Source organism: Solanum lycopersicum, chromosome 5 (genome assembly GCF_036512215.1).
Source record: "Solanum lycopersicum chromosome 5, SLM_r2.1".
NCBI classification, from domain to species: domain Eukaryota; kingdom Viridiplantae; phylum Streptophyta; class Magnoliopsida; order Solanales; family Solanaceae; genus Solanum; species Solanum lycopersicum.
Window position 1 is genome coordinate 56,647,727 of NC_090804.1, and position 27,568 is coordinate 56,675,294.

Here is a 27,568-nt window from a genome sequence, read left to right on the forward strand (position 1 = left end):
TAATTTTTCAAATAACCAATTTCAACTCAATTCTCTATTTTACTCTCTAAAAATTAATCTTTTTCTCTCTCGTCAATATTATATTATTATTTCTATTTCATTCTTATTTTCTTATTTCATAATATAAATCCCTTCATTCTCTTTTTCTAAAATAATCACTTTTATAATTATTCATGTAATATGATTCTTTTTTCAAATTCTTTTTTAATATAAAATTATACTTTATTATAAATTTCTAAATAGCATAAATTATAAAAAATTATATAATGTACAAATTAATTAACCATTCAAATAAAAGCGAATCATTAATGAAATATAATTATAAAAGAATTAAATAAATGTCAACTTTCAAGATTATTACGTTGCTCACATAAATGCTTTTGAACACATTTTGAAGTTTAAAATGAGCATTTTTCTGTAATTTTTTTATGTCTGCTAAAAATTGTTCAAATCGAAGATTTTCATCTACCACCTTTTTATGTCGTTGCAATTGGAGTCTCTACAACATCTTGAATTGATGCATTAAGATTACATTCATTCTCGATTATCATGTTGTAAACTACAATACATGTAGTCATTACATCATGTAGAACTTTTTTTTCCAAAAACGCAATTGTCCTAGAATAATTACAAAATGTGATTGCAAACCTTCAAATGTATGTTGAACATCTTTTTGGCTCGATTATTATTTCATTGTGTAATATTTTTTCTTTTGAGAACGTGGATTACGAATATTTTGAATGATTGTAGACAATTTAAAATTGTGCATTCTTTATAGTGAAAGTTAGTAAAAGTTAGTATAAAATCAAATTATATTAAATTGACAAAGAAAATTAAAAAATTGAATTATCATTAATTCAAAATGAAAGTGGTATATATTAAATAATATATATTTTAAAAATAGTATATTACATTTAGAAAGAACTATAAATATTAGAGATTTAATTCATAGCCTTATATGAAAAATAATATGTAAATTACGACAAATAGAAATAATAATAAAATAATATAAAAAAAGTTATAAAGTGTGATAGTAGTTCTCCATCTGCTAGGAGAGCTCAATCTCTATTTTACTCTTTCTCCCATTTACGTGGATCCATCGGCTAATGTTTCATAATGGTATGAGCCCTGTTTTCCAGCATGACCTAGACTTCTTGACATCTTGTTCTGATTCAATATTTTTCATTGTTTACAATTTAAATTTTGTGTTAGCCTAAGTTTCAAACCAAAGCTTCTGGCAGATGATTTCAGGACTTTTCTATGCTTAGAAGTGAGTTTTTGCTGATTCGTATCTATCTATTTCTTTTTCTTTCTCAGTTGAATATGTAGGACGGTTTAAGAAATATCTCTCGAATTATTCTTTTAGAAAGTTACAAAGTTTGTTGTCTGTAAAATATGGAATCCGCGGCTGCTCATATCGTTATTTTAAACTTGGGTTAGAATCATCTTAGAAAAGCACAAGGCATGTTCAAAGTTGATGCTTTCAAGTTCTGAAACATGATTTCATAAGTCGTTTAGCCTGATTGATGTTGTTCTCGGTTGTTAAGTATCATTCATGTTTATGCTGATGTTAAAGTTTCATAAGTAACCGCATTATTTCGAAAGTCTGATTTGAATTAATGTTTGAGGAGTTACGATCCTAAATTTTGTTTACTCCTTCAAATAAAACCAAGGATGCTAAATAAGCATTTACTTATTAACTTGATGTCAGGCCGAACCAACTCGAGTATAATCTTGATTTATTTCTCTGCTTGTATTCCACCTTATCTGGAAGTATTTTTCTTTTTCTATGATGTTGTCAAATAAGATCGTCACTCACCTCCTTTATTTTGTCTTGGTTCACAGAAATGAACCTAAGAATGTTTGAACGTTCCTAGCTCCTCTCATCTTCTGTTTTATACCAATTTTGGTGCGATTAATTCGATTGAACGTACACCTTGTTCGTTATTGCATATATGTTTGACTACCAAGCTTAACCATATAAAATAAACATAAACCAAAATACACATACATGGCACACACATCTTTATATGCAGCTAGGAATACATCACTTTATCCATAAGGTTGAAAAAATATCTATCTTGATCACAAAATAGCATTCTGTCAGTTGTTTGAATGATTTTTGAAGTCTAAAGTGCATTTCTCTCTTACTGGTAGATCTGCACACAACCATATTTTTCTTTATTGTACACTATGAATCAGTACTAAGGAATAGTTGTTGCTTTTATCATCAAGTCTTTTATGTGTTAATCAAGATTAAAGATTTAAACTCCCTCGTATTCACTCGCACTGAATCATTGCTGCTATTATGAAAAGAGTTTAACATTAGCTGATTACTATGGTAAAGTCATAGCAAGTCAGATTCATATTCTACTCCCTATTTAAAAGATAGTTTTGTCTCTTCTTTGACTAGGTGATTCAACTTGATTCTCATTTTTTTCCAAAGTGAGCCAATGTTACTCTCCGTGACCTGGTAACATGAATGTATGTGTGTGTTAATTTGGTTTGAACATATATTAGAAATGTATGGTATGGGAGGTCAACTACTAGAAACATTTCGATATCATTTTCTTATAGAAACTCTCGATTACTCCTCTTTTAAAATGAATAATATTTGCCTATTTTGACATGAATACTTCTGTTTCTCCAAAGCTGTAAGTTAAGATTTGGACTGTTCAGTTCTCTCAAACTTTTTCCATTAAGTGTACTTAGCGTAATTTTTTCTTCCATCTCATCATTGAATCTTGGTTTGTTTAATTGGAATTAAGCATGAGGATCCTTCTTGATTACTTAGTATACTCATGTAACTTAACTGTTGACATTTTTTTTCCAATCCTCCTCTTTTTTTTTTTACTTCACATGTACACTTGGGAGCGCATTTGGAGTTACGATATAACTCCATCTCTGTCAATCAGAGAAACAAATGACCGCCTGCATTACCGCCCGTGTCTAGCAGCGTTTTTTCACGTCAATTGTGCCCAACACTTCCTTCTCGCTTCAAACTTTCATGTGCTTTATATACATTTACGTGTTGTTGCTTTGACTAACATTTTATTTATTAGTATTTAACTTTGATATTTGATTGCTTCTGTTTGTGTTTGGATTTGTACAAACCAACTAAGAACGATGTCTAAAGTGCAGATCTTTGTGAGTCCAGATGCAGATTCTAAAGTTGAAAGAAGTGCAGACTTTAAAGTTGAGGGAGTGCAGATTATTTTAGACTAAAATGCAGGTTTTTAGTTATAAAATTGCAGATTCTCAAACTTAAAGTTTTAGATTTTTTTAGTGTGAAAGTGTTGCTTTAAATATGTGCTCTACTAAGAAGATTTTTAGTGTAAAACTGCAGGTTTTTTTTTGGTCTAATACACAACACTTTGGTGGGCTTTAAGGTGTAATATTTCAGCTTAAAATGCAGATTTAAAGAGGTGAAAATCTGTTGCTTTAAACTGCCCAGCAGTGCAGATATTTCTAGTGTGAAAAATGCAAATTTAACCTGCTCTGCCGAGCAGATTATAACGTAAAAAGGTGCAAAAAATGCAGGTTTTGAGAGGTAAAAAGTATAGATTTTAACAGCCCAACTGGGCAGATTTTTTTGGCGTAAGAATGCCGTCTTTTCCTTAGTTTTCCGACACCATTTTTAGGATCTAAAAATATAGTTTTTGGGAACTAACCACTATATTTTGAGAGTTTAAAAATTGTAGTAGCTCGAGTCTAAAAATTCTTGAAAACACTATTCCAAAGGAAGAAGAAATGTTATTTTAAAAGAATATTTAATAGTTATACTTATCAATACTTAGATTTTTATGTTAAGAAAAACTTATCATTTAAAACTCCCAAATAAATTTAAAAGGCTAAGATATTTGCCCTTTGGATAAAAAACAAATAAGAAAGTAGGCTCATATATATAACAAAAAATAATAAGTAAAAATTCAAGGAATCCCATAGTGTAATTCAATAATTACACTCTGTCCCGACAAATTTAGTATTTAAAAAAAATTCCTTAAATTTGTTGTGTCGTGATACTTTATACTCTAGTGATACATGGTAAATGATACATGGTAAGTTTAAACTGTTGAGAAAAAAATGGAGAAAAACGGTAAATTTAATGTTGTTACTAAAACAGCTTATTTTACGGTAACAGATCATTAATCAGCATAAATTCAGCACATAATTGGATATTATTTTCAAATTTTGAAAATCAAAGATTAGATCATCTAGTTTGAATACATTTTTTATGAACAATCTGTTAAATTTTGAACTACAGTAATTTTATTGTTATTACTGTGGATTTTTCAAGATGAATACTTCAATTTTGATGAGACATTCCGGAATTTGGGTGAACGAATTGCAGTATGAAAGTTACAAAATTGACGGAATCGTTGTTGGAGATTCTATTAGTATCATTAAGCAAAGTTGATGACGCATTTATTAAACATAGTGAATGATACATTATAACAATTTTGAAAACATGTATCAGTACATCAACTAAACAACTAATACCTTACTGATACATGATATCACTTTTCAGAAAATTCATACTACATGAAAAACATGTGATACATATATACTACATGTATCAGTGCATTGACTAAACACTATACACACTGATTCTATATGTATCATCAAGCACAATTGATGGCTCAGTTATTAAACTTAGTGAATGATACATTATAACAAATTTTCAGAACTTCATGATACATGATAATAATTTTCATGAATTTTTGATACATATTGGATTCCTTAAAATATTTACTAATTTCAACAACAGTTTTAAATACCAAAATACTAACCCGAGACAATGTAGGACTAACAACAACGTTTGCTGCTTCTTTTTTCTTTTTTTTTTTGTTGTATTTTGACAACCTTTGATTTTGATGTTTCGCTAGAGTCTTTGTTTGAATCCTTCTGAAGATTCACAGGATCATGCAAAGACTTTTTTCTATTTTCTTTCCAATGTTCATCGTCGGAATCATATATCCTTCTATTAAATAACGGATCCATTACTATGATGTAACATAACAATTAACAAAAACAAAAAAGGGAAGAAAAGAAGACCTGATGATGGATTAAGAAGAAAAAGATGCTGGGTTAAAACGATGATGAATTAAGAAGAAAAAGACGATGATGGATTAAGAAGAAAAAGAAGAAACCAATAAAATATGTTGGGTTAAGAAGAAGAAAGACGATTATGGAGAAAGAAGAACTGAAAACGTGATGGAGTAAGAACTGAACGGGAGAGAAATTGTCCAAATTTTTGAAATTTCAAATATTTTGAATTTTGAAATTCAAAATTTCAAAATTGGGTGTTTTAATTAAAATTAATTAAAATTAATAATTCAAAATCCAAAAACTGAATTAAAAGGTTGAGTGTTTTAATGGAGAAAATTCAAAATCCAAAAACTGATTTAAAAGGTTGAGTGTTTTAATGGAGAAAAAATAGGCATTAAAATGGGTAATTGTGTATTATAGGAGAGAGAATGTTATGTATCTATAAACTTATACTAAAATTAAAAAAAAAAGGAATTATGTAATATTTAAAAAAAGAAGGGAAAATTAGAGAATATAAAACTTATAGTTGTGTATTTAAGTTATTTTTACAAATAAATATGACTATAGAATAAGTCCAATTGTCAGGCCCATTTTGTATTCTTTGACATCACCCCTTTATGAAGTATATTTGCTAATTTTTTTTAGATATAACTAAACATTTAATTTCTTAACATGCTATTTTCAAGAACTTTAGATATGTCAACGTGTTCAAAATACAAGATACATACATATATATGTCATACGCAAAAAGGTACAAATTATATATTTTAGTTTTCTCTATACATAACTTATTATTTTCACATTATTTTTCTCATATCTACTCTCACTTTTACAAACGATACTTATTTTATTTTTATAATTTATAAATTTCTACATTCTAATATATACATTATTTTACTATATATTCACACCCGATAATTATCTTATTTGTTTTATTTTTCTTTACATCTCAATTCTATATATAAATAAAACGATAAATTTTCATATCTATTAAACTCAACATTTATTTTTTACATTTATATGAGATACCTCTGTATTTTTCAACGTATAAACATTGACATACATTTTAATACATTTATTTATTTGTTACCGTATAATAAACATACTACTATTAATTTTATAGACATACATATGTTGTGCCTTGTATTTTACTCTTTTTTAAAAATAATAAAATTTACTTGTCATTAATTTTAAAAGCGAACAAATAAAAAGTTTTTCCTTACTATATTTTCCTAAGTTGAGTTTAAGGACTATCTTCAGATAGGCTCTGAGGGATGCTTAATACCTTCACCTCGAGTAACCAAAGTCCTTACCGTAAATCAAAACAGAGTTTATATTTACATATTTGAAAAAATGATTTTCCTAATATTATCCTTAAAATTTAGGTGACAACTCTAACACAAAACAATTTTCCAAAAAAATCAGATTGTCAACCATATTATGTTGTGAACTGTTTCGGCTGGTTCAAAATAGCGGTGCGATAGTACCCTCAATATCCAATAGATTTAACTCGAAAAAATACCTGGAAATATAATCAAATTAACCCAGGCATGAACAACTCAACCAACAAGAATTTGACAGTTTGTTCTTCAATGACTTCACTTTTTAACATGTAACCAACTCAAAATCGCTGAATTGAAACAAGTTGGTGTGTGGGTGAACTAATCCAACATGAAAATATCTCACATACCTTGATAGGAATCACTTTCGATGAATCCCGCTCACATATCTTGACGTTCTGGGAGAATTCCTTGACTTTTCTCCCTTTCTTTCTTCTTTTCTCTCTTCTCCAAGCCCTAAGCGTAAAGTCTAATTTTTCAAACTGAACTAAGACTTGTTTTTACCCAAATAAACCCCTAAAAACGAAATAGGAAATTAATTGGTGAAAAGACTAGTTTGCCCTTCCTTAAATTCGGATTTGGACCTTCCTCAATTCAACAATCCAACTTTCGATAGGAATATCTTCCTCATACGATATTCAAAATGTGCGAACTTGGCGGTTGAGAGATCTTTCCAACCATATTAAGAACTAATACTTACTCATCCCGAGCTAGAAGTTATAGTCGATTGAAAATGACAAAAACTCACTTTCTTAACTTGAAAAAAAATTCTAGATTTTCCCCTTTCTTTCCAAAAACGAATATTTTTAGTTTCTTAGCTATTTCAAATTGTAAGATCTTACAATATCTCCCCCTAGGAACATTCATTCTCGAATGAGATTCTTTTCACTAAGCTAAGGATAGTAACATCAAGTTCAACACTCAACAACAAAAGCAAGTAACCACATGCTTACTCATAGTTCATAAAGTACTAAGAAGAGAATTAGTACCTTGATCTGCACCTTCTCCGGATTAAAAGAGATGTGGATATGTCCTTTTCATATCCTCTTCAGCTTCCCAAGTAGCCTCTTCAACAAATTGGTTCTTCCAAAGGATCTTGACTGATGCAACCTCCTTTATTCTCAACTTGCGAACTTGGTGATCTAAAATATGAAATGGTATCTCCTCATCGGATAAACTATCCTTAATCCCGACATTTTTGGTTGGTACAATCAACGAAGGATCGCCCATGCATATCTTCATCATAGAGATGTGAAACACTGTATGATTTCCTGCTAACTCTTGTGGCATCTCTAATTCATAAGCTAGATTACCAAACTTTTTAGCTATGTGATATGGTCCAATATACCAAGGACTAAGTTTCCGCTTCTTACCAAACCTCATAACACCCTTCGTGGGTGAAACCTTCCATTATAGCCAATTATCCACTTCGAACTCTAGTGACCTTCTCTCAACATCTATGTAGGATTTTTGACGACTATGTGCCGTTTTCAATCTCTCTAGAATCACCTTCACCTTCTCCATATCTTGGTGAACTAGATCTAGTCCTATCAACCCTGTTTCACCAAATTTGAACCACTCAATAGGAGATTTGTACCTTCTCCAATAAAGGGCTTCATACGGAGCCATTTGATTGTTGTTGTTGTAAGCGAACTCAATGAGAGGTACGTGATCATCGCAATTCCCCTTTAAATCAATCATGTTATCCCTCAATATATCTTCTAATGTCTAAATGGTGCGCTCTTCTTGCCCATCCGTCTATAGATGAAAAGCAGTACTTAAGTTCACCCTTGACACCAAACCTTTTGACAATGATTTCCAGAATTGTGCAGTGAATTACACACCTTTATCTGAAATGATCAAAACTGAGATTCCACGAAGTCTCACCACCTCCTGGATGTATAACTTTGCATAATCCTCTACCTAATGAGCGGTCTTTACCGGCACAAAGTGGGCTGATTTTGTCATTCTATCGATAAACACCCTAATTGAACTATGCTGCCTGCGAGACCTTGGAAAGCCTGTGATGAAATCCATATTAATCACCTCCCACTTTCACTTTGGAAGTTCTATATTATGAGCCATCCCATAGGTCTTCGGTGTTCAACTTTGACTTTTTGGCGACAAATTCAACAATACCCTTCTTCATACCATGCCACCAATATGCCTCTCTGAAATTGCGGAACATCTTTGTAGAACCCGGATGGATGGAATATCTGGATCTGTGAGCTTACTCCATGATCCTCTTTTGGAGTTCATCTACTATTGGTACACACAATCTACGTTGATACTTCAACACACCAATCCTCCTTTTTCAAAATATAATATTCTTTACTTATGAACATTTGCCTTCAAATAAAGCAAATGGGGTCTTGGTCTTGTTTTTCTTTCACCTGTGACACTAGCGATGACTCAACCCCATTTGTTACCACTATGCCTCTATTTGTGGAATCCATATGTCTGACTCCCAGGCATGCAAGTTTGTGCATATCTTTGGCTAACTCGCTTTTTTCTTCCTCAACATAGGTGATACTCCCCATAGATTACTTGCTTAAATCATCAACAACCACGTTAGCCCTACCTGGGTGGTAAAGAATACTCATGTCATAATCCTTGAGTAGTTCCGACCACCCCTTCTGTCTGATATTGAGCTCTTTCTAGGTAAACACAAATTATAAGCTCTTATAATCAGTGAATATATCGGCATGAATACCATAAAAGTATTGTCGTCATATATTCAAAGCAAAAACTACCGCAGCCAATTCTAAGTCATGGGTTGGATAATTCTTGTCATGAACTTTCAACTGCCTGGAGGCATAAGCTATAATCTTGTCATTCTGCATTAACCCAACCCAACTCTAGATGCATCACAATACACCACAAAACCTTGAGTACTTTCTGATAAGTCAAAACTAGGACAGTAGTCAACCTCTTTTTCAATTCCTGAAAGTTCTTCTCACAAGCTTCAGACCACTGAAACTTAACAATCTTCTGAGTCAGCTTTGTCAAAGGAGATGAGATGGATGAAAACCCTTCAAAAAACCTTCTATAATATCCATCCAAACCCAAGAAACTCCTAATATCAATTGGAAATATGGGTCTAGGCCAACTCTGAATTGTTTCTATTTTTTGGGTATCCACTCTAATTCCATCACCGGAAAGTATGTAGCCCAAGAATACTACAGACTTAAGCCAAAACTCACACTTGGAGAACTTGTCATATAACTCTTTATATTTCAAAGTATGAAGGACTATCATGAGGTGACTAGTATGATCTTCTTTATTCCTTGAATAGATTAGTATATCATCAATGAAGACGATAACAAAAATATCCAAATAAAATTTAAAGAATCTGTTCATAAGGTCCAAGAACGTTGCTAATGCATTAGTTAAACCAAATGACATGATCAAAAACTCACAATGCCCATATCTGGTTCTAAAAGTTATATTTGGAATGTCACATTTCCTAATTTTTGACTGATGGTAGCCAGATGTGAGGTCTATTTTTGAAAAACAGGTGGCACCCTAAAGTTGATCGAATAAATCATCTATCCTTTGGAGAGGATACTTATTCTTGATGGTAACCTTATGATACGCTCAAACTTACTTCTCAAATGAGAAGTAAAGCGGTCGCGTCAAGTAAATAACCCAACTAGTGAGGTTGGGATCATTCCCACGAGGAAAATAGTCTAGACTTAACTTCAACTTGTTATTACTATTGTTCGGTTGATGACTTCTTTAGAAAGTAAAAGCATAAAAGGGGGGTTTGTATTTTCTAATGAGCAAAAATAACTAACGAACTTGAAAGAGACACTTAACAGCTTTTAATGTTGAGTTTTAATCAAGTAATCAAAGTAACTAGGGTTTACGTGTTCCCCACAGGTTCATAACTTGATAATCCTAACTATAACAATTCTTTCCTAGTATCTTGCATGCAAAGTGATAAGTTATGTATTTCTAAATCCTTGTTCCGGCATCTAGAAAATCTCACTCCGCACCTTGGTCCGGCTACATGTGTTGCTTTCCTAACCCCTATCCTTACCTCATATTAAGCATCGTATTCGATATTTGACTAAGTTATTACCTCGTACCAATCAATACTAGCCTATTAGATAGTATACACTAAATCTATGTTAATAATTCTTTTCCTATTATCTACCTCCTTGGTCCGGCAAGTAGCATTAAGGTGAGTTCTAACGTTGATCATCCGTTAAAAAGACTTCTAAGCGAAAGAATTATTAATACATGCAAGACACGATTCTAGAATTGTTATTTTAGCTAGGGTTTATCTCATTATTTGCCTATGGTTCCCAGAACCCTAGTTATGGAGTTTAGTTCCTCATAGCCATAAACACAATATTCAAATATGGTAAACATGAATTCATGTACTTACTTCAATGAGAAAGAATAAAGTCCAAAAATTTTCTTGATTAATCACCAAAAATCACTTGTAAGAATCTCTAACAATCAAACACTCTAAACACAAAGTCTCACAATATAATGTTTAATATCCCAGAGTCTAACCTCAAAAACGAGGTTTTTCGAACTATTTATAAAAAAATAAAAACCTAATTAAACAAGGATTCTAATTACTGGAAATCTGCCAAAACGCGGCTGGGTCGACGGACCACGCGACGGACCGTCGTGGTCATGACGGACCGTCGTGGACTCCGTCGTCCCATACTTGGTGCAATTCTTCTGCTGCTTTCTTCATTCCCCTCGACGGCAAGTGTGACAGACCGTCATAAGCACAACGGTCCGTCGAGGGTCTCGTTTCAAAATACTTCAACTCTTGAAATCTGGGTACTGGGATCACTTCTCTGATCTTCACGACGAACCTGCAGGACGGACCGTCATAGCCATGACGGACCGTCACAAGCTTCGTAATCCCACACTTGGTCAGACTTCCCCATCTTCCTTCAGGAGCTTCTCTACGCTGCCACCTATGGACCGTCACAGGCACGACGGACCGTCATAAGCTCCGTAGGTGGTCTCTTCTGCATTTTTCGCTCAAAATCTCCGCATTCAGCTTTGGACAGATTTCCTGCAAAACAAAGAGAAACTTATATCAAAATTAGCACAAAAAGGGCTTTCGGACACACTAAACTTAAGGAAAAAGTATTAATTATACCGTGAAACCACGGTATATCAACACCCTCAACTTAAATTCGTTGTTTGTCCTCAAGCGACGCACTATGACTCACTACACAATCTTTGTACAATAGTATTCATGTTTTTATCCTTTGCAATCATTTGGCTATCAATCCCGATTAATCTCATCAAATCTATGCATGCTATCACTATTAGGCTTGAATTTTGTGGGATTCGAACATGACACCGACTCACCACACACTAACACCTTTCCTCTTCAATTTCTCACCGAGAGGGTAACAATTCCGGTATAGCAACTAGTGTCCTCACTTTAGAACAAAATCCTCATTTTTCACACAATGATTTCAGTTTGAGTATAAGGATTACATTTCAAAACTCGCTCTCAGAACAAAGTCACACTCATTCATACCTATTGCCATAAGCTTGCCCTTATTTTCACTGCCTTAAGTTCGCTATACAACCCTTAGGATCACGATAGGACTTTTTTAGCTTGTAACGTAGGCTCAGAGTCAGGTAGGGTATATTTAGGTATACTTTAGTGACTTTTTGCCCTCCTTGACATATCGGCTAAACCTTCCACTTTCTATCACTTTATCTCGCCCAGTTTCTCCTATTCTTTCACCTTGCTGTTTTCCTTCTTTCTTCATTTGTGTAAGTAACTCTTTTCTTTTCTCGTTTGTAATTCTTGAATATTTCTCTTTTTTTTCTTTTTTTTTAAAAAGAGTTCTTGAGTCACTTTACTTTTGTTCTTTCTCTCTCTTTGTTCTTTCAACCCCACTTTCCGAAGCATTCCTCAAAACAGCCACCCTCAACTCATGGCTTTGCCATGAGTCAAGGTACACAATACCCAAAGTCGGGTCAGGGCCATAACGAAGGTTGTTTATACATTAGCCACCCTCAACTTATGCTTTTGGCATAAGCTGAGGTGCACATGTCCAAGGAGGGACCAGGGCCAACATATTGTTCCCAGAAAAGATCAGTTGGGATGAAAAAGAAAGGTCTTATTTTAAGCTCAAATTATTTGGATCAAAGAAGGATAACTTTCATTTGGTTTCTTTTATTTAGGCTAGAAATGGGCTATATTGAATAAGGACCTATGATCCTTTCCTAATTGTCTGTTACAGCTTACTTTTGGCAGAACTAACCAGGCAAGTTCTAGCTCAGTATCAGTAGTGAACTATTCAACTTTCCTCACACTCACTTGACATCTCATCACTATACCAGATTATCAGACACCTAGTTCGACTTGAAGATTTAGGGTGATGCAATGGTGTAACTCTATTTCATGTTTAGATCCACACAATTATCAGTTACTACGCCTTTTCATGCAACCTTTTCTAATTTTATCGGGATATCATTTTAGCCACCATGCTTCAGAGTTAAACTATGTACAAAAGATATAACGTGCCGGTTCAACAGAAAAAGTAATCGGTCTTTTGGGGAAAAAGAATACAGGCAAGAAAACCCCAAAAGAGGATGGTGAGTTGGGCTACTCAGACTTCACCCTGACACTCACTTTCCATTTACCCCACCCCCAACAAAAAAGCATGCAATTTTCCTCAATGCATAAAAAAAATCTAAAGATTAGAGGGGTAGGTGAAGCAAACCTGTGGCTCATAGCGCCGTCGATCAACAAGCTGGTGGGTCTGGTTTCCCAGAACCCACATCCTCTACAATCTGGACACCCTCAGTGATGTCCTCAGCAACAACTGCACCCTCAGTAGTGCCTCCTGCTGTCTCTACAGTGCGGGAGCTAGACGCCACAGCCGCTATCTGCGATGCTCTGATCTGGTGTGCCTCCGCCTCAGCAAGTGAGGCTCTCCTCGCGGCCTCCATCTCTCGGCGCTCTTTCTTCCTTGCTCGCGCCTCATCCTCTGATCGAACCCTACGCCTCTTGGCACTCTCTTGAGGGGAAGATGGGGGAATGTCTGGAGTAGGAAACAGGGCCGCCAATACAGTATCCTCAGCAGGCTCGACAGACTCGGGCACTCTTGCCCCTAGGATCGTGTCGATGTCTGCACGAAGACTGTCGACTGCAGCCTGAAGAGTCGACACATCTACCAGAGGGGCTGGTCAAGCTAATACTCTCAATTCAAAGGCATCTAGGCGCTGGTTAACCTCAGCAATCTTCCGCTACATCTGCCTCTCCATACGCGCCTCAGACTCAGCAATAGACTTCTGCATCCACGGCTGGATATGATGCAGAAGAGTGGCCATTTGTGCCTCCAGTTTTTGGACTCGAGCAAGCGGGGCCGGTGTCGGTAGAGGGGCTGTGCTACTACCCGGGATAGACTCGACCGGGGTAGTGTCCGTGGATGCTTGTGTAGCTGTGCGGGCCTGGGCCACCGTATCCGCAAGATCATCAGATAGTGGTGGAAACTCTGGACGGGGCCCTCAACGTGGGGCCAACTTATTGGCCTCGTCTCTGATGAGGCCGACGTTAACGGTACCCGGCGGGGTCCTCAACTGATCTATGTGCCATATGGGCACACCTGCAGACCTGCAAAGGGCAAAGATCATTCACGGAAAGGGGTAGGTGGTAGTGACCTTGAATGCCCTCTCGTGCATGACTGCCTGGAGAAGCCATGCATAGTCCACCTCGAAGCCGGCTATCATCGCCGCCATCAGCACTGCTCGATCCCAGGTGACTATGTTATCAGCAGCTTTGGGGGAAAGGCAGTGACAAACGAGCATCCAAAAGAACTTGGCGACGAACGTGAGGTTGGCCTTCTTGATGGCCCCCTTCGGCTCGGTGACCAAATCGGCACCCTCTCCGTCGACTGATAAGTGCAGGGCCATCCACCGCTTGGTGGTCTCCCTCAGTGCTGGCTCTCGCAGGAACTGTCCATCTTCACTATCTGCCAGCGGTAGTCAAACTCGGCAGTGATGGGGGTCCGAGTAGCATCTGCACTCTCGCCGTATAGGAACCGGCGGATGGCGGGCAGGGAAATGTCAACCTGCACGCCCCGGACTAGAACCTGCTCCAATGGGGCCTGTTTAGCGGGAGCAGCCCGCCTGTCGATCAATAATCGAAGAGTCGCTACGTAGGACGCGTAGAACTCTCGGACCATCTCCTCGCTGTATCGTCCCAACGGACGGGCAGTCCACTCTAAGTGATGCCTGGTGAATATGTTGTGGATCTCCGGCATCTAGGGGAGACTCCCTGTAAGTACCCGCCGCTCCAGGGTGAGTGTTCGAGTCATTACTCCTTTATCGGTCAAGAACTTCGCGTCGGAGTAAACTTGAAACTGGCCTTCAACGCACCACCGGTTTGGCTGGTCAGAGGCTGGGGTGGGGACCTGGGCTGGTGCGCCGGATGTAGAGTCTGAACTGTCAGCCTCATTAGATGAGGCCGATGCTGCAGCAGTGGCGGGTGCGGGAACCTCAACAGATCCTGAAGCTTCCTCGGACCAGGATACTCCTAAGGAGCCAGACGCTCCTTCCTCATTTGTGGCCGACCCAGAGGGTGTGCCGGTCAGTGTGCACTCCTCATCAGACTGGGAGGAAGTGACTACGCTGGACGCCACCGTCTTGGGTGTGGCTCTGGGGGCACGTGTAGCAAGGGAAGGAGCAGAGGTGCCTGGGGGCATGTATTCAGGGTCCCGCTCATCATCAGAGCCGATGACCATGCGGGCAGACGGGGCGACATACTTAGATCGCCCGCGTGCATAAGTGCGGTCTTGCTTGGGTGCCATAGTCGATAGTACCTGTAAAGGGGCAATATTAGCATGAGTAGTGGCGATCAAAACAGGCAAGCTCATATGACATTAAACTTTGAAAATAGTGTGTTAGTAATATTGAAACTGTATCACACGACGGGACCTATGACGGCTCGTCGTGACTACGACGGACCGTCATGAGGTCTGTCGTGTTATACTTGGTATATGTATATATAAGGAACCCTGAAGGAGGGGTCTCTGACCATCATGACGGTCAAGCAGGACGGACCGTCGTGGGTATGACGGTCCGTCGTAAGAGTCCGTCGTAGGACACTTAGAAAATGATAGGAGACCCTTAGAAGAGGGGTCTCTGACTATCATGATGGTCGTGCAAGACGGACCGTCGTGGGTGTGACGTTCCGTCGTAAGTGTCCGTCGTTGGACAGTTGGAAAATTTTTGGAGACCCTTATTAGAGGGGTCTCTGACCATCATGACGGTTGTGCAGGACGGACCGTCGAGGGTGTGATGGTCCATCGTAAGTGTCCGTCATTGGACACTTGGAAAATTTTTGGAGACCCTTTTCAGAGGGGTCTCTGACCATCATGACGGTCGTGCAGGACAGATCGTCGTGGGTGTGACGGTCCGTCGTAAGTGTCCGTCGTTGGACACTTGGAAAATTTTTGGAGACCCTTTTCAAAGGGGTCTCTGACCATCATGACGGTCGTGCAGGACGGACCGTCGTGAAGACAACGGTCCGTCACAGGCGTCGTTGGGGAGGGTGCTAGGGGTTATGCGACGGACCCTACGACGGTCCGTCGTGTATACGACAGACCGTCATCGGGGTCTCGTTCTGAATATCAGAGACAGAACTGTAGGTACCCTAAGCAACCCCAATGAACCCACATGGTCTTGTAGTGTTGTGGACCTATATGTGTCTATCCCAACTAACTAGGAAACTATTAATGTGAAATCACCTATGTCTAGGGTTATTAACATGGCAAATTCAAACATTTAGAGCCTAGGTCTAGACATAATCATATAAAGGAAACAAGATACGACTAAGAACGAATCTAATACTAACTAATAAACAAAAATACAAGAGAAATGAGTATAAATTTAGAGACACATACCTTGGAAATGGAGAAAACACAAGTGGGGAATGATTCACGTGGCAAGGTAGATACCAAAGGCAGCAGCACCGACAAGTAGATGATAGTGATAAGGTTTGGGGAGATTGTGGGAGTAATGATCAGTGGGGGAAGTGTGGAAGTGGAAAAGAGAGGGGAGATGAGAGGAAGTTGGAAGTAATGGGTGGAATATGGAGGGGTGGGGAGTATAAACAGTCAAATTTTGAAAAGGGGTCCAGCCGGGTTGGGTCGGGTTAATTTCATTATTCGCGCGACGGTTCCCTGACGACGGTCCATCGCACATGCGACGTCCCGTCGTGGGTTCCGTCGTGTGTGCCCTAATTTCAAAAATGACAGAAATACGTACCTGGTGTGACGGATGCATACGACGGTCCGTTTCAGTCGCAACGGTCCGTCGTTGTATCCGTCAGTGGCTACTGCGGAGTAGTTTTGTGCAGAATTTCCTGGTAATGTGCTTGCAAATTTAAAACCCATTTATAGAAAAATGCTACCATTATTAAAAAGTCGATAAGTATTGGGTTGCCTCCCAACAAGCGCCAGATTTAACGTCGCGGCACGACTGGGGCCACTTGATTACTCAGACTTCATCAAGATGGTATGCCTCGATCACTTCATTCGCCGATTCAGCATGCCCTAGATAGATTTTTATGCGCTGTCCATTCACCTTGAACCGCACACCCTCCTTAGTTTCCAACTCAACTGCTCCATGAGGGAATAGTTGGGTAACCGTGTAAGGACCAATCCATTTGGACTTGAGTTTGCCTGGAAACAAGCGCAATCTGGAATTGAATAGAAGCACTAAATCCCCGACCATAAACTCTCGTTTTTCAATTTTGTTGTCATGACACTTCTTCATCTTTTCTTTATATAGGGCAGAGTTTTCATAGGCTTTCAAGCGAAATTCATCAAGTTCATTCAACCCAGTTAACCGCTGCTCTGCAGCTTCGCTCCAATCCAATTTTAACTTCTTCATAGCCCACATGGCTTTATGCTCTAACTCAACTGGAAGATGACAAGCTTTCCCATATACAAGTTGGTATGGAGACATACCTATGGGAGTCTTATAAGCTGTCCGGTAGGCCCAAAGAGCATCATCAAGCCTCCTTGACCAATCTGTTCTACTAGCATTCACTGTTTTGGACAATATCTGTTTGATCTCCCGATTTGATACCTCAACTTGCCCACTAGTTTGAGGGTGGTAAGGAGTGTCCACATTATGGCGAACACCGTATTTCTCCAATAACCCCTTGAACAATCTGTTGCAGAAGTGGGAACCCCCATCACTAATAATGGCCCTTGGAGTGCCAAAACGGGAGAATATATTCTTTTTCAAGAATGCAGTGACACTCTTCCCTTCATTGTTTGCGAGAGCTATGGCTTCGACCTATTTAGATACATAATCAACTGCTACAAGAATGTACTTCATCCCATGAGAACTCACGAAAGGGCCCATAAAGTCAATACCCCACACATCAAATAACTCAATCACAAGAATGGGGTTTAGAGGGAGCTCTTGCTTTCTTGAAATACCACCATCTCATTGACATTTGTCACATGATTTAGCAAACCCATGAGCATCTTGATGAAGAGTTGGCCAATAGTAACCACATTGCAATATCTTGTGAGCGGTTCGGATACCACTGTGATGTCCGCCAACAGGTGAAGAATGGCATGCCTCCAATACACTCAACATTTCACATTCTGGCACACAACGCCGAATAAGCCCGTCGGCACAACTCTTATACAAGTATGGTTCATCCCAAAAGAACTTCTTCACATCGTAAATGAACTTTTTCCTTTGATGAAAGGACAAGTCTGATGGAACAATATCACTAGCCAGATAGTTCGCAAAATGTGCGAACCATGGAATCAAGTCTTGTGAAGCAGCCAATACATGTTCATCGGGGAAAGTATCATCAATGTCAGTCTTATCCCCTAACTCTCTCATAGCTTCATCCTCTAGACGGGACAAATGATCAGCAACTTGATTTTCAGTCCCTTTTCTATCCAGCACTTCAAAGTCAAATTCTTGCAACAGTAATACCCAACGAATCAGCCTTGGTTTCGCATCCTTTTTCGCCATCAAATATCTCAGTGCTGAATGGTCAGTATGCACTATGACTCTAGTACCTACCAAGTAGGAGCGAAATTTCTCAAATGCAAAGACTACTGCAAGGAGTTCTTGCTCAGTCACTGTGTAGTTATTCTGGGCTTCATTTAGGGCTTTACTAGCATAGTAAATTGGGTGAAGGATTTTGTTTCTTCTCTGTCCCAATACTACACCAAGAGCCACCCCACTAGCATCGCACATTACCTCAAATGGACTGTTCCAATCCGGAGAAATAATGATAGGTGCAGACACTAACTTCTCTTTTAGCTCACCGAATGCTTTAAGACAGGATTCATCAAAACAAAATTTACATTCTTTCTCCAGTAATTTGCACAATGGGTGTGCAATCTTTGAAAAGTCTTTGATGAATCTCCGATAAAAACCTGCATGCCCAAGAAAGCTTCTCACACCTTTCACAGAGATCGGCGGGGGAAGTCTCTCTATTACCTCAACTTTAGCTCAATCAACCTCTATGCCCTTTTCTGAAATGCGATGACCCAACACAATACCCTCTCTGACCATGAAATGACACTTTTCCCAGTTTAGTACCAGATTGCAGTCTTCACATCTCTTAAGAACCTCAAATAAATTGGTCAAGCATCGCTCAAATGAATCACCAACAACAGAAAAATCATCCATAAAAACCTCTATAGTATCCTCCACCATGTCAGAAAATATTGACATCATACATCTCTGAAAGGTTGCGGGTGCATTGCACAAACCAAACGACATTCTTCTGAATGCAAAAGTCCCATATGGACAAGTGAAAGTGGTTTTCTCTTGATCTTCTGGTGCGATAGAAATCTGATTATACCCCGAATACCCATCAAGAAAACAATACCACCCTTTTCCGGCAAGTCTATCCAACATCTGATCCATGAAGGGCATAGGAAAATGGTCTTTTTCAGTCCATGAGTTCAGTTTACGGTAATCCATACACACCCTCCATCCAGTAACCGGTCTCATTGGAACAAGTTCATTCTTTTCGTTGGGGACCACAGCCATTCCCCCTTTCTTAGGTACACACTGAACCAGGCATACCCAACTACTATCGGCGATTGGATAGATTACTCCAGCATCCAACCACTTGATAATTTCCTTCTTCACATCCTCTTGCATAGGAGGATTCAAGCGTCTCTGGTGCTCAATACCCGGCTTATGATCAGGCATGAGTTGGATTTTATGAGAGCAAATACCAGGAGGGATCCCAATAATGTCCGCAATGGTCCACCCAATAGCTCTTTTGAACCTTTTTAGTACCTTCACCAAACTCTGAACCTGTTGTTCATCTAGGTCTGATGCAATGATTACCGGCAAAGTATCACCATTTCCTAAGAATTCATACCTAAGATGAGGTGGGAGAGCTTTCAATTCAACTTTTGGAGCTTCCTCTATAGATGGTTAAGCAGGTGGGGACTCGCGATTCTTCATATCAAGCTCAAATTTCTTCGGTTTAAACCGAACATCACCTCGGTCAAGAGCCGCGACTAATGACTCATACTCTTCAATGCAATCGCTATCAAAGTTCATTATCACTGCCGCTAATGCTTCGGCACCTAGACGTTCTTCTATTGTGTCTCAAAGGTCTCACCCATGTTGTAGGATATAGCAGATGCCGATTGGAGCTCACCACTCTGCCTCATGGACCTACAAATATTAAAGGTCACTTCCTCACTGTTCAACCAAAATTTCATCTGCCCCTTTTCCATGTCTACTAAGGCTCTTCCCGTAGCTAGGAATGGCCTCCCAAGGATAATAGGCACTTCAAAATCAACCTCACAATCAAGAATAACAAAATCGGCTGGAAAGATGAATGACTCCACTTTTACTAGCACATCGTGGAGTATCCCTATAGGTCGTTTTACTGTTCGATCAGCCATCAGTAGCCGCATCGCAGTGGGCTTTGGGTCACCCAAACCCAACTTCTTGTAAATCGAGAGGAACATGAGATTTATGCTTGCCCCCAGATCACATAATGCTTTCGCAAAATATAATAGCCCGATTGTACAAGGAATAGTAAACGCACCCGGATCTTCTTTCTTTTGGACCAGAGATCTTGTAGCAATAGCACTACAATGCTGCATTCTATCATCATCCTCAAAAGTGACCGATCTTTTCTTTGTAACCAGATCTTTCATAAATTTGGCATAACCGGGCATTTGTTCTAAAGCTTCTACCAAAGGGACATTGATAGAAAGTTGCTTCAACATTGTTATAAAACGCCGGTATTTACCATCCTCGGTCTTTTTCACTAATCTCTGAGGAAATGGGGGTGGTGGCCTAGGCATAGGAGTTACCTTTTTAGGCACTTCAGCATCTTTTGCAGTGTTATCCTCTAATTCAGCATCAACTTCTACCACTTTATCAGATTCTGTTGTCACCTTATTCTCATCAGATGGCATAGGTGGATCAATGGTTTGCTTACCACCGCGAGTAGTAATTGCCATACAATGTCCATCATTTTTCGAATTTTGGATAGTGTTGCTAGGAAGAGTGCCCGTTGCCGTGTGTTCACAGTTGCAGATAATTGGGCCAATTGTAACTCAAGTTGGTTAATTGATATTGCATGGGTATCAATTTTTTGCCCAATACCCGCTAGATCATTCCTCAACTCTTTATTTTGCTCATCACTAGCATCGAACCTCCTCATCATTTTATGCAACATATCCTCAACTCGCGGCATACTACCTCCACCATCCCTAGGAGTAACTTCACGATTTTGAGGGGGAACATAAGGTCCATTTCTGTCGTTTCTGTTACCATAGCTACTCCTGTTGAAGTTGTTGTCGCGATTGTAGTTTCCATCTCGGACATAATGACCCTCACGATTGTAGTTACCATAGTTCCGACCTTGGTTCCCTTGACCTTGGCGCCAATTTTCCTAATTAGAGCCTTGGGCACTTGGTCGGAAACCCCCCATCTGTTCATTTACTGCATAGGAATCCTCCTCATAATAACACTCATCGATTGGAGGTGGTGGTATAGCCAAGTAGTTGACTGCATTAACCTTTTCTGCACCCCAAGTGACATGTTTTAGTACCAACCCAAGCTCAGTTCTCATCTGAGCCATTTCTTCCCGAATATCATCTGTGGCTGGGTTGTGAGTGGACTGCACTGCGAAGGTGTTTCTCCCTGTATCGGACTTCCTAGTACTCAAAGCTTTGTTATTACGGGAGATTTTCTCTAATTTCTCAGCAATCTCAGCATAAGGGCATTCTCCATAAGATCCACCTGCTATAGTGTCCAACACCACTTTATTGTTATCATCATGTCCCCTATAGAAGTATTCCTTTAGTGACTCATCATCAATACGGTGATTTGGGACACTTCTCAAGAATGAGGTGAATCTATCCCAAGAACTACTAACTGACTCTCCTGGTAGTGCCACAAAGTTATTCACCCTATCTTTGTGGTTTAATTTCTTGGAGATCGGATAGTAGCGTGCTAAGAAGACATCCCGTAGTTGGTTCCAAGTGAAAATGGAGTTGTATGGGAGCTCAGTAAACCACATAGCAGCCTCTCCCGTCAGTGAGAGAGGAAACACTCTGAGACCTATTACATCTAGATCCAAATCAGGCCTCCCCACACAACTTTTACACACTGCCCTTACCTTAGCTATATGGGCATGTGGATCCTCAGAAGGTAGCCCTGAAAACAAACCTCTGGCAGTGAGCATTTGCATCAGACTACTAGTTACCACAAAAGTGTGGCCTGTGGGTAGAGGAGGCAAAACCAGTGGCCCATCCGAATCTGCTATCTTATCATAACCTCTGTAGTATGCTTGGGGCCGTGGAGCGGGATTCTGTCCCCTCTGTTGATGTTCACCGGGAGCATCGGGTAACATCTGACCATGAACATCAGCCGGAGCTGGGATGTTCTGGTTTGGATCCTCATCATTGATTCCCAAATTACGATTCATGTTTCGTAGTGTACGTTCTAACTCGTGATCGTAGGGGAACAACAGTTCTCTTCCTCTCCGTGTATTTGGCATACAAGGAGGATAGTTCTGAAAAGAAATCAAAAACAATAAAACAAAGTAAAATCAAGAATATATCAACTAAACTATAGTAAAAAGTTTAAGTTAATCTAAAAGCTATCTTCCCCGGCAGCGGCGCCAAAATTTGATACGCTCAAACTTACTTCTCAAATGAGAAGTAAAGTGGTCGCGTCAAGTAAATAACCCAACTAGTGAGGTTGGGATCGTTCCCACGAGGATAATAGTCTAGACTTAACTTCAACTTGTTATTACTATTGTTCGGTTGATGACTTCCTTAGAAAGTAAAAGCATAAAAGGGGAGTTTGTATTTTCTAATGAGCAAAAATAACTAACGAACTTGAAAGAGACACTTAACAGCTTTTAATGTTGAGTTTTAATCAAGTAATCAAAGTAACTAGGGTTTACGTATTCCCCACAGGTTCATAACTTGATAATCCTAACTATAACAATTCTTTCCTAGTATCTTGCATGCAAAGTGATAAGTTATGTATTTCTAAATCCTTGGTCCGGCATCTAGAAAATCTCACTCCGCACCTTGGTCCGGCTACGTGTGTTGCTTTCCTAACCCTTATCCTTACCTCATATTAAGCATCATATTCGATATTTGACTAAGTTATTACCTCGTACCAATCAATACTAGCCTATTAGATAGTATACACTAAATCTATGTTAATAATTCTTTTCCTATTATCTACCTCCTTGGTCCGGCAAGTAGCATTAAGGCGAGTTCTAACGTTGATCATCCGTTAAAAAGACTTCTAAGCGAAAGAATTATTAATACATGCAAGACACGATTCTAGAATTGTTATTTTAGCTAGGGTTTATCTCATTATTTGCCTATGGTTCCCACAACCCTAGTTATGGAGTTTAGTTCCTCATAGCCATAAACACAATATTCAAATATGGTAAACAAGAATTCATGTACTTACTTCAATGAGAAAGAATAAAGTCCGAAAATTTTCTTGATTAATCACCAAAAATCACTTGTAAGAATCTCTAACAATCAAACACTCCAAACACAAAGTCTCACAATATAATGTTTAATATCCCAGAGTCTAACCTCAAAAACGAGGTTTTTCGAACTATTTATAAAAAAATAAAAACCTAATTAAACAAGGATTCTAATTACTGGAAATCTGCCAAAACGCGGCTGGGTCGACGGACCATGCGACGGACCGTCGTGGTCATGACGGACCGTCGTGGACTCCGTCGTCCCATACTTGGTGCAATTCTTCTGCTGCTTTCTTCATTCCCCTCGACGGCAAGTGTGACGGACCGTCATAAGCACAACGGTCCGTTGAGGGTCTCATTTCAAAATACTTCAACTCTTGGAATCTGGGTACTGGATCACTTCTCTAATCTTCACGACGAACCTGCAGGACAGACCGTCATAGCCATGACGGACCGTCACAAGCTTCGTAATCCCACACTTGGTTAGACTTCCCCATCTTCCTTCAGCAACTTTTCTACGCTGCCACCTATGGCCGTCAGAGGCACGACGGACCGTCATAAGCTCCGTAGGTGGTCTCTTCTGCATTTTTCGCTCAAAATCTCCGCATTCAGCTTTGGACAGATTTCCTGCAAAACAAAGAGAAACTTATATCAAAATTAGCACAAAAAGGGCTTTCGGACACACTAAACTTAAGGAAAAAGTATTAATTATACCGTGAAACCATGGTATATCACCTTATTCAATTGACAGTAGTCTATACACATCCTAAGGGACCATCTTTCCTTCTTACAAAAAAGACCGGAGCACTCCAAGGTGAGACACTTGGTCGAATAAAACCCTTTTCTAACAGATATTTCAACTGTTCTTTCAACTATTTTAAATTTTATGGTGCCATTCTATATGGCAGAATAGTGATAGGGCGAGTATTGGCAATGATGTCTATGCCGAAATTATTTCTCTCTCAGGTTGGACTCCGGGTAAATCATTTGGAAAGACTTTTGAAACCCTTTTACCGTAAGAACTAACTGAAGGGAAGGTACCTCAACAATTGATTCATTAAGAAGGACTAAGTGATAGATACATACCTTTGAAGCTAACTTCTCGCCTTAAGGTACGAACTGAAATGACCCTTAGACACTGCTGAACTTCTACTCCACTCTATAACTAGATCATTAGGAATCTTAAACTTGACAACTCGAGTTCTACAATCTATCGATGCATAACATGCACGAAGCCAGTCCATACCGCGAATGACATCAAAATCTATCATGTCTAACTCCACTAGGTCAACCATTGTGTTCTTGTGATTGATGGATACAAGACAATCACGATAGACTCTTGTTTCTAGATTAGACTCCCCAACAGGTGTAGAAACACAGAAGGGTTCACAAAGGTTCTCACGAAGAATTTAAAACTTATTTGCAACATAAGGAGTTACAAATGATAAACTTTTTCCTGGGTCTAGCAAAGCATAAACATCAAAAGTAAAGAATTTGATCATACCAGTGACAACATCTGGAAAGTTCTTTTCCTCTTGGCGGATAGTGATTGCAGAGACGATTTGCCCCTCCACCAGTACCAAAAATAGCTCCTCTAGGTGCAGCCTTTTCTGGTGGAGCATCTGATGAAGATTGGGCTCTGTTTCCTGGATTTCCACTTCCCTGCTTATTCTTAGCGCACTCCTTCATGAAGTGACCCTCTTGCCTACACTAAAAGCAACATTTTTGGCCATCACGCTATTTACCTGGGTGAGTTCTACAACACTAAGCACATGCAGGAGCCCAACTACCTCCATGTGCCACACTTTCTTGAGACTGTGTCGATCTAGCTCTGAGGTTATGTGGATTCTAGCCATGATGCTCACTTTTGTTTCTAGGTGCAAGCGCACTAGCATATGATAGCGCAGACCCCTTTTGTTTCTGAAAATATGGCCGATTCATACCACCTTTCTGCTGCCTAGACTCATTCCCAGTCTTAACTTTCTTTCTTATATACTCTTCTCTGTCCCTCAGCTTCTCCTCTTCAACCTGCTGCACATAAACCATCAACCTGCATATGTCTATGTTGTCTATCATCATCGCAGCCCTTTCCTATTTGCTTGATGCACTACACGAGCCAGCGACAAATAAGCTCATTATACTCCATATGCCCTTAACCATTTCAGGAGCATAGCAGGACAACTAATGAACTTCAACCCATACTCATGCACACTCAAGGAGTCCTGTTTCAGCTTAAGAAACTCTTATACCTTAGCCTCTCTCAATACTCGAGGAAAGAAATGCCCCAAGAAAGCTTCTTCAAAATAGTCCTAACTCAAATATGGTGCATCCTCAATCTATCCTCTTTGTACTGATCGAACCAAGTCATAGCCATATTTTCCAGTTGATATGTTGCTAGGTAAACTCGTTCAGCCTTCTTCAGTTCCTCAACAAAATTCTCTGAATCCACATTAGTGATCGAACTTGTGAAATTGGGAGGATTATTCTCAAGAATTCATGAATCATCAAAGTGTCAGCCTCTTTATGTATATCTCCTCTTTGCTTCCTAACTTGATTAGTTACCACTTGGCTCAACATCCGGATAGACTCACAAAATTCAACATTACTAACCTCGCCTTCAGGTTGCAATTTAGGTGGATTAGGTAAATCTGATTTTATGCATTCCTCCTAGCTGGATGACCTCTTACTGCTCTTCATGAAGACATGGTTATCTAAAACACGTGCAAGTACAGAATGAGTGTGAAAGAAGTGAAGAGATTCCTAGATGTAGTAGCCTCCTAATTATAGATGTGGCACGCTTCACACCAATAATTAGGACTCTATAGACACGGCTTCACAGACACCCTAGGACTCATGCACTCTGTGCTTTGATACCAAGTTTATTATGCCACGAGACTACACCCTGGACGTGACTGGCACCTGAAGACCACTGCTGTCCTCGAGCAGACCCTTGGCTTGGCTTACTTAACTAGGCAGAAGACTTGATTCAATGAAATAGTCTCATTCAATAACTTAAGAAAATAAGTTGGACAAAAAGAAACTTAAGTCTCATAACAAAATATCTTCAATACAAAGATGAGAGACTCGATACTAACTCTCTAACAGTCTACGAAGCCTCTATAATACTAAGAAGGATGTTGGGACAGACCCCACAACATCCTATAAAAAGAAAGACTGATAAGCGAATAAATGTGTCCTTCAGAACGGAAGGAGACTCACCACTGACTCCGAGTACGCAATTGGATCAATGAGGCGCTGGATGATGTTGATCCTAGTTAACTATGTCTCCATCATAATATGATGTAGGCTAACTGGCATCAGTACATTGAATGTACGAGTATGCGAGTTGGAATGCTAACAACAACTTAATCTTGAAAAAGAGTAATAAGGAACACTTACCTTGACTTTGCTCACTCATGAATAACTTGACTTAATTAAAGCGATAAGAAATATGCAGTATATAAAATCTTGTTAAAACAATTTAAACACTTAGTTAGTTAAAGAAAAATGCAGTAACAAACTCAATTTTACTTATATATGAAGTAATATAGTTTTTGTGGGAGATTCTCTAACCGATAACCACCATTATGAGCCTAAGTGGTGATACAAAGTCTTGCTCACACTGCCAGAACTGTCCTATACATTGTCATCGCATAGCTTAGCTTATGTGATCATATAAAGTATGACTCATTAATACTCATGATGGCTACATGGTTTATGTAGACTTGAGTTATTATGAACTTGCATCCTATGTCGGTGCTCAATACTACTCCAAAAAATATACTTAGCTCATGTGTTTTTAAAACAACTTCTCTTTTTAGGTTGAAGTAATTGCTCAACACTTAGCTTTAAAATCTCTCTTGGAATCGATGTTCCCTTTTCTTGCCCAAACACTTTTGGAAATCTTACTTTCCTCTTATCTTAAATGTGAAAACATTTTTAAATTCTTCTGGAATACTTAATTCCCTAATAACTTTTGAAGAAATGAACACAACTATTTACTCTTTGATTAAATTGAAAGTTGATCCTTAAAACGAAGTTAAACATTTATTAAAGACTCTTGAAACTTTAAGAAACTTTATTTTCACTTACTTCTTAACTTCTAGACTTAACCCTTAGCTTCTTTGACTTTAATCTTCACTTTCCATGAATTGGATTATGGATTCAAGGTTCATGATCTCATCTTTATGGATTATTTCAT

General features: G+C 38.8%; 1 protein-coding gene across 1 annotated transcript; it reads right to left on the bottom strand.

The window, feature by feature from the left end:
• Nucleotides 1-7,400: 7,400 nt before the first annotated feature.
• LOC138348913 (uncharacterized) lies at nt 7,401-8,090 on the bottom strand. The gene is made up of 2 exons (XM_069298511.1): nt 7,899-8,090; nt 7,401-7,793 (listed from the first exon to the last, which is right to left on the bottom strand). The coding sequence occupies exons 1-2, from the start codon at nt 8,088-8,090 to the stop codon at nt 7,401-7,403; spliced, it is 585 nt and encodes a 194-aa protein (XP_069154612.1).
• Nucleotides 8,091-27,568: the final 19,478 nt, after the last annotated feature.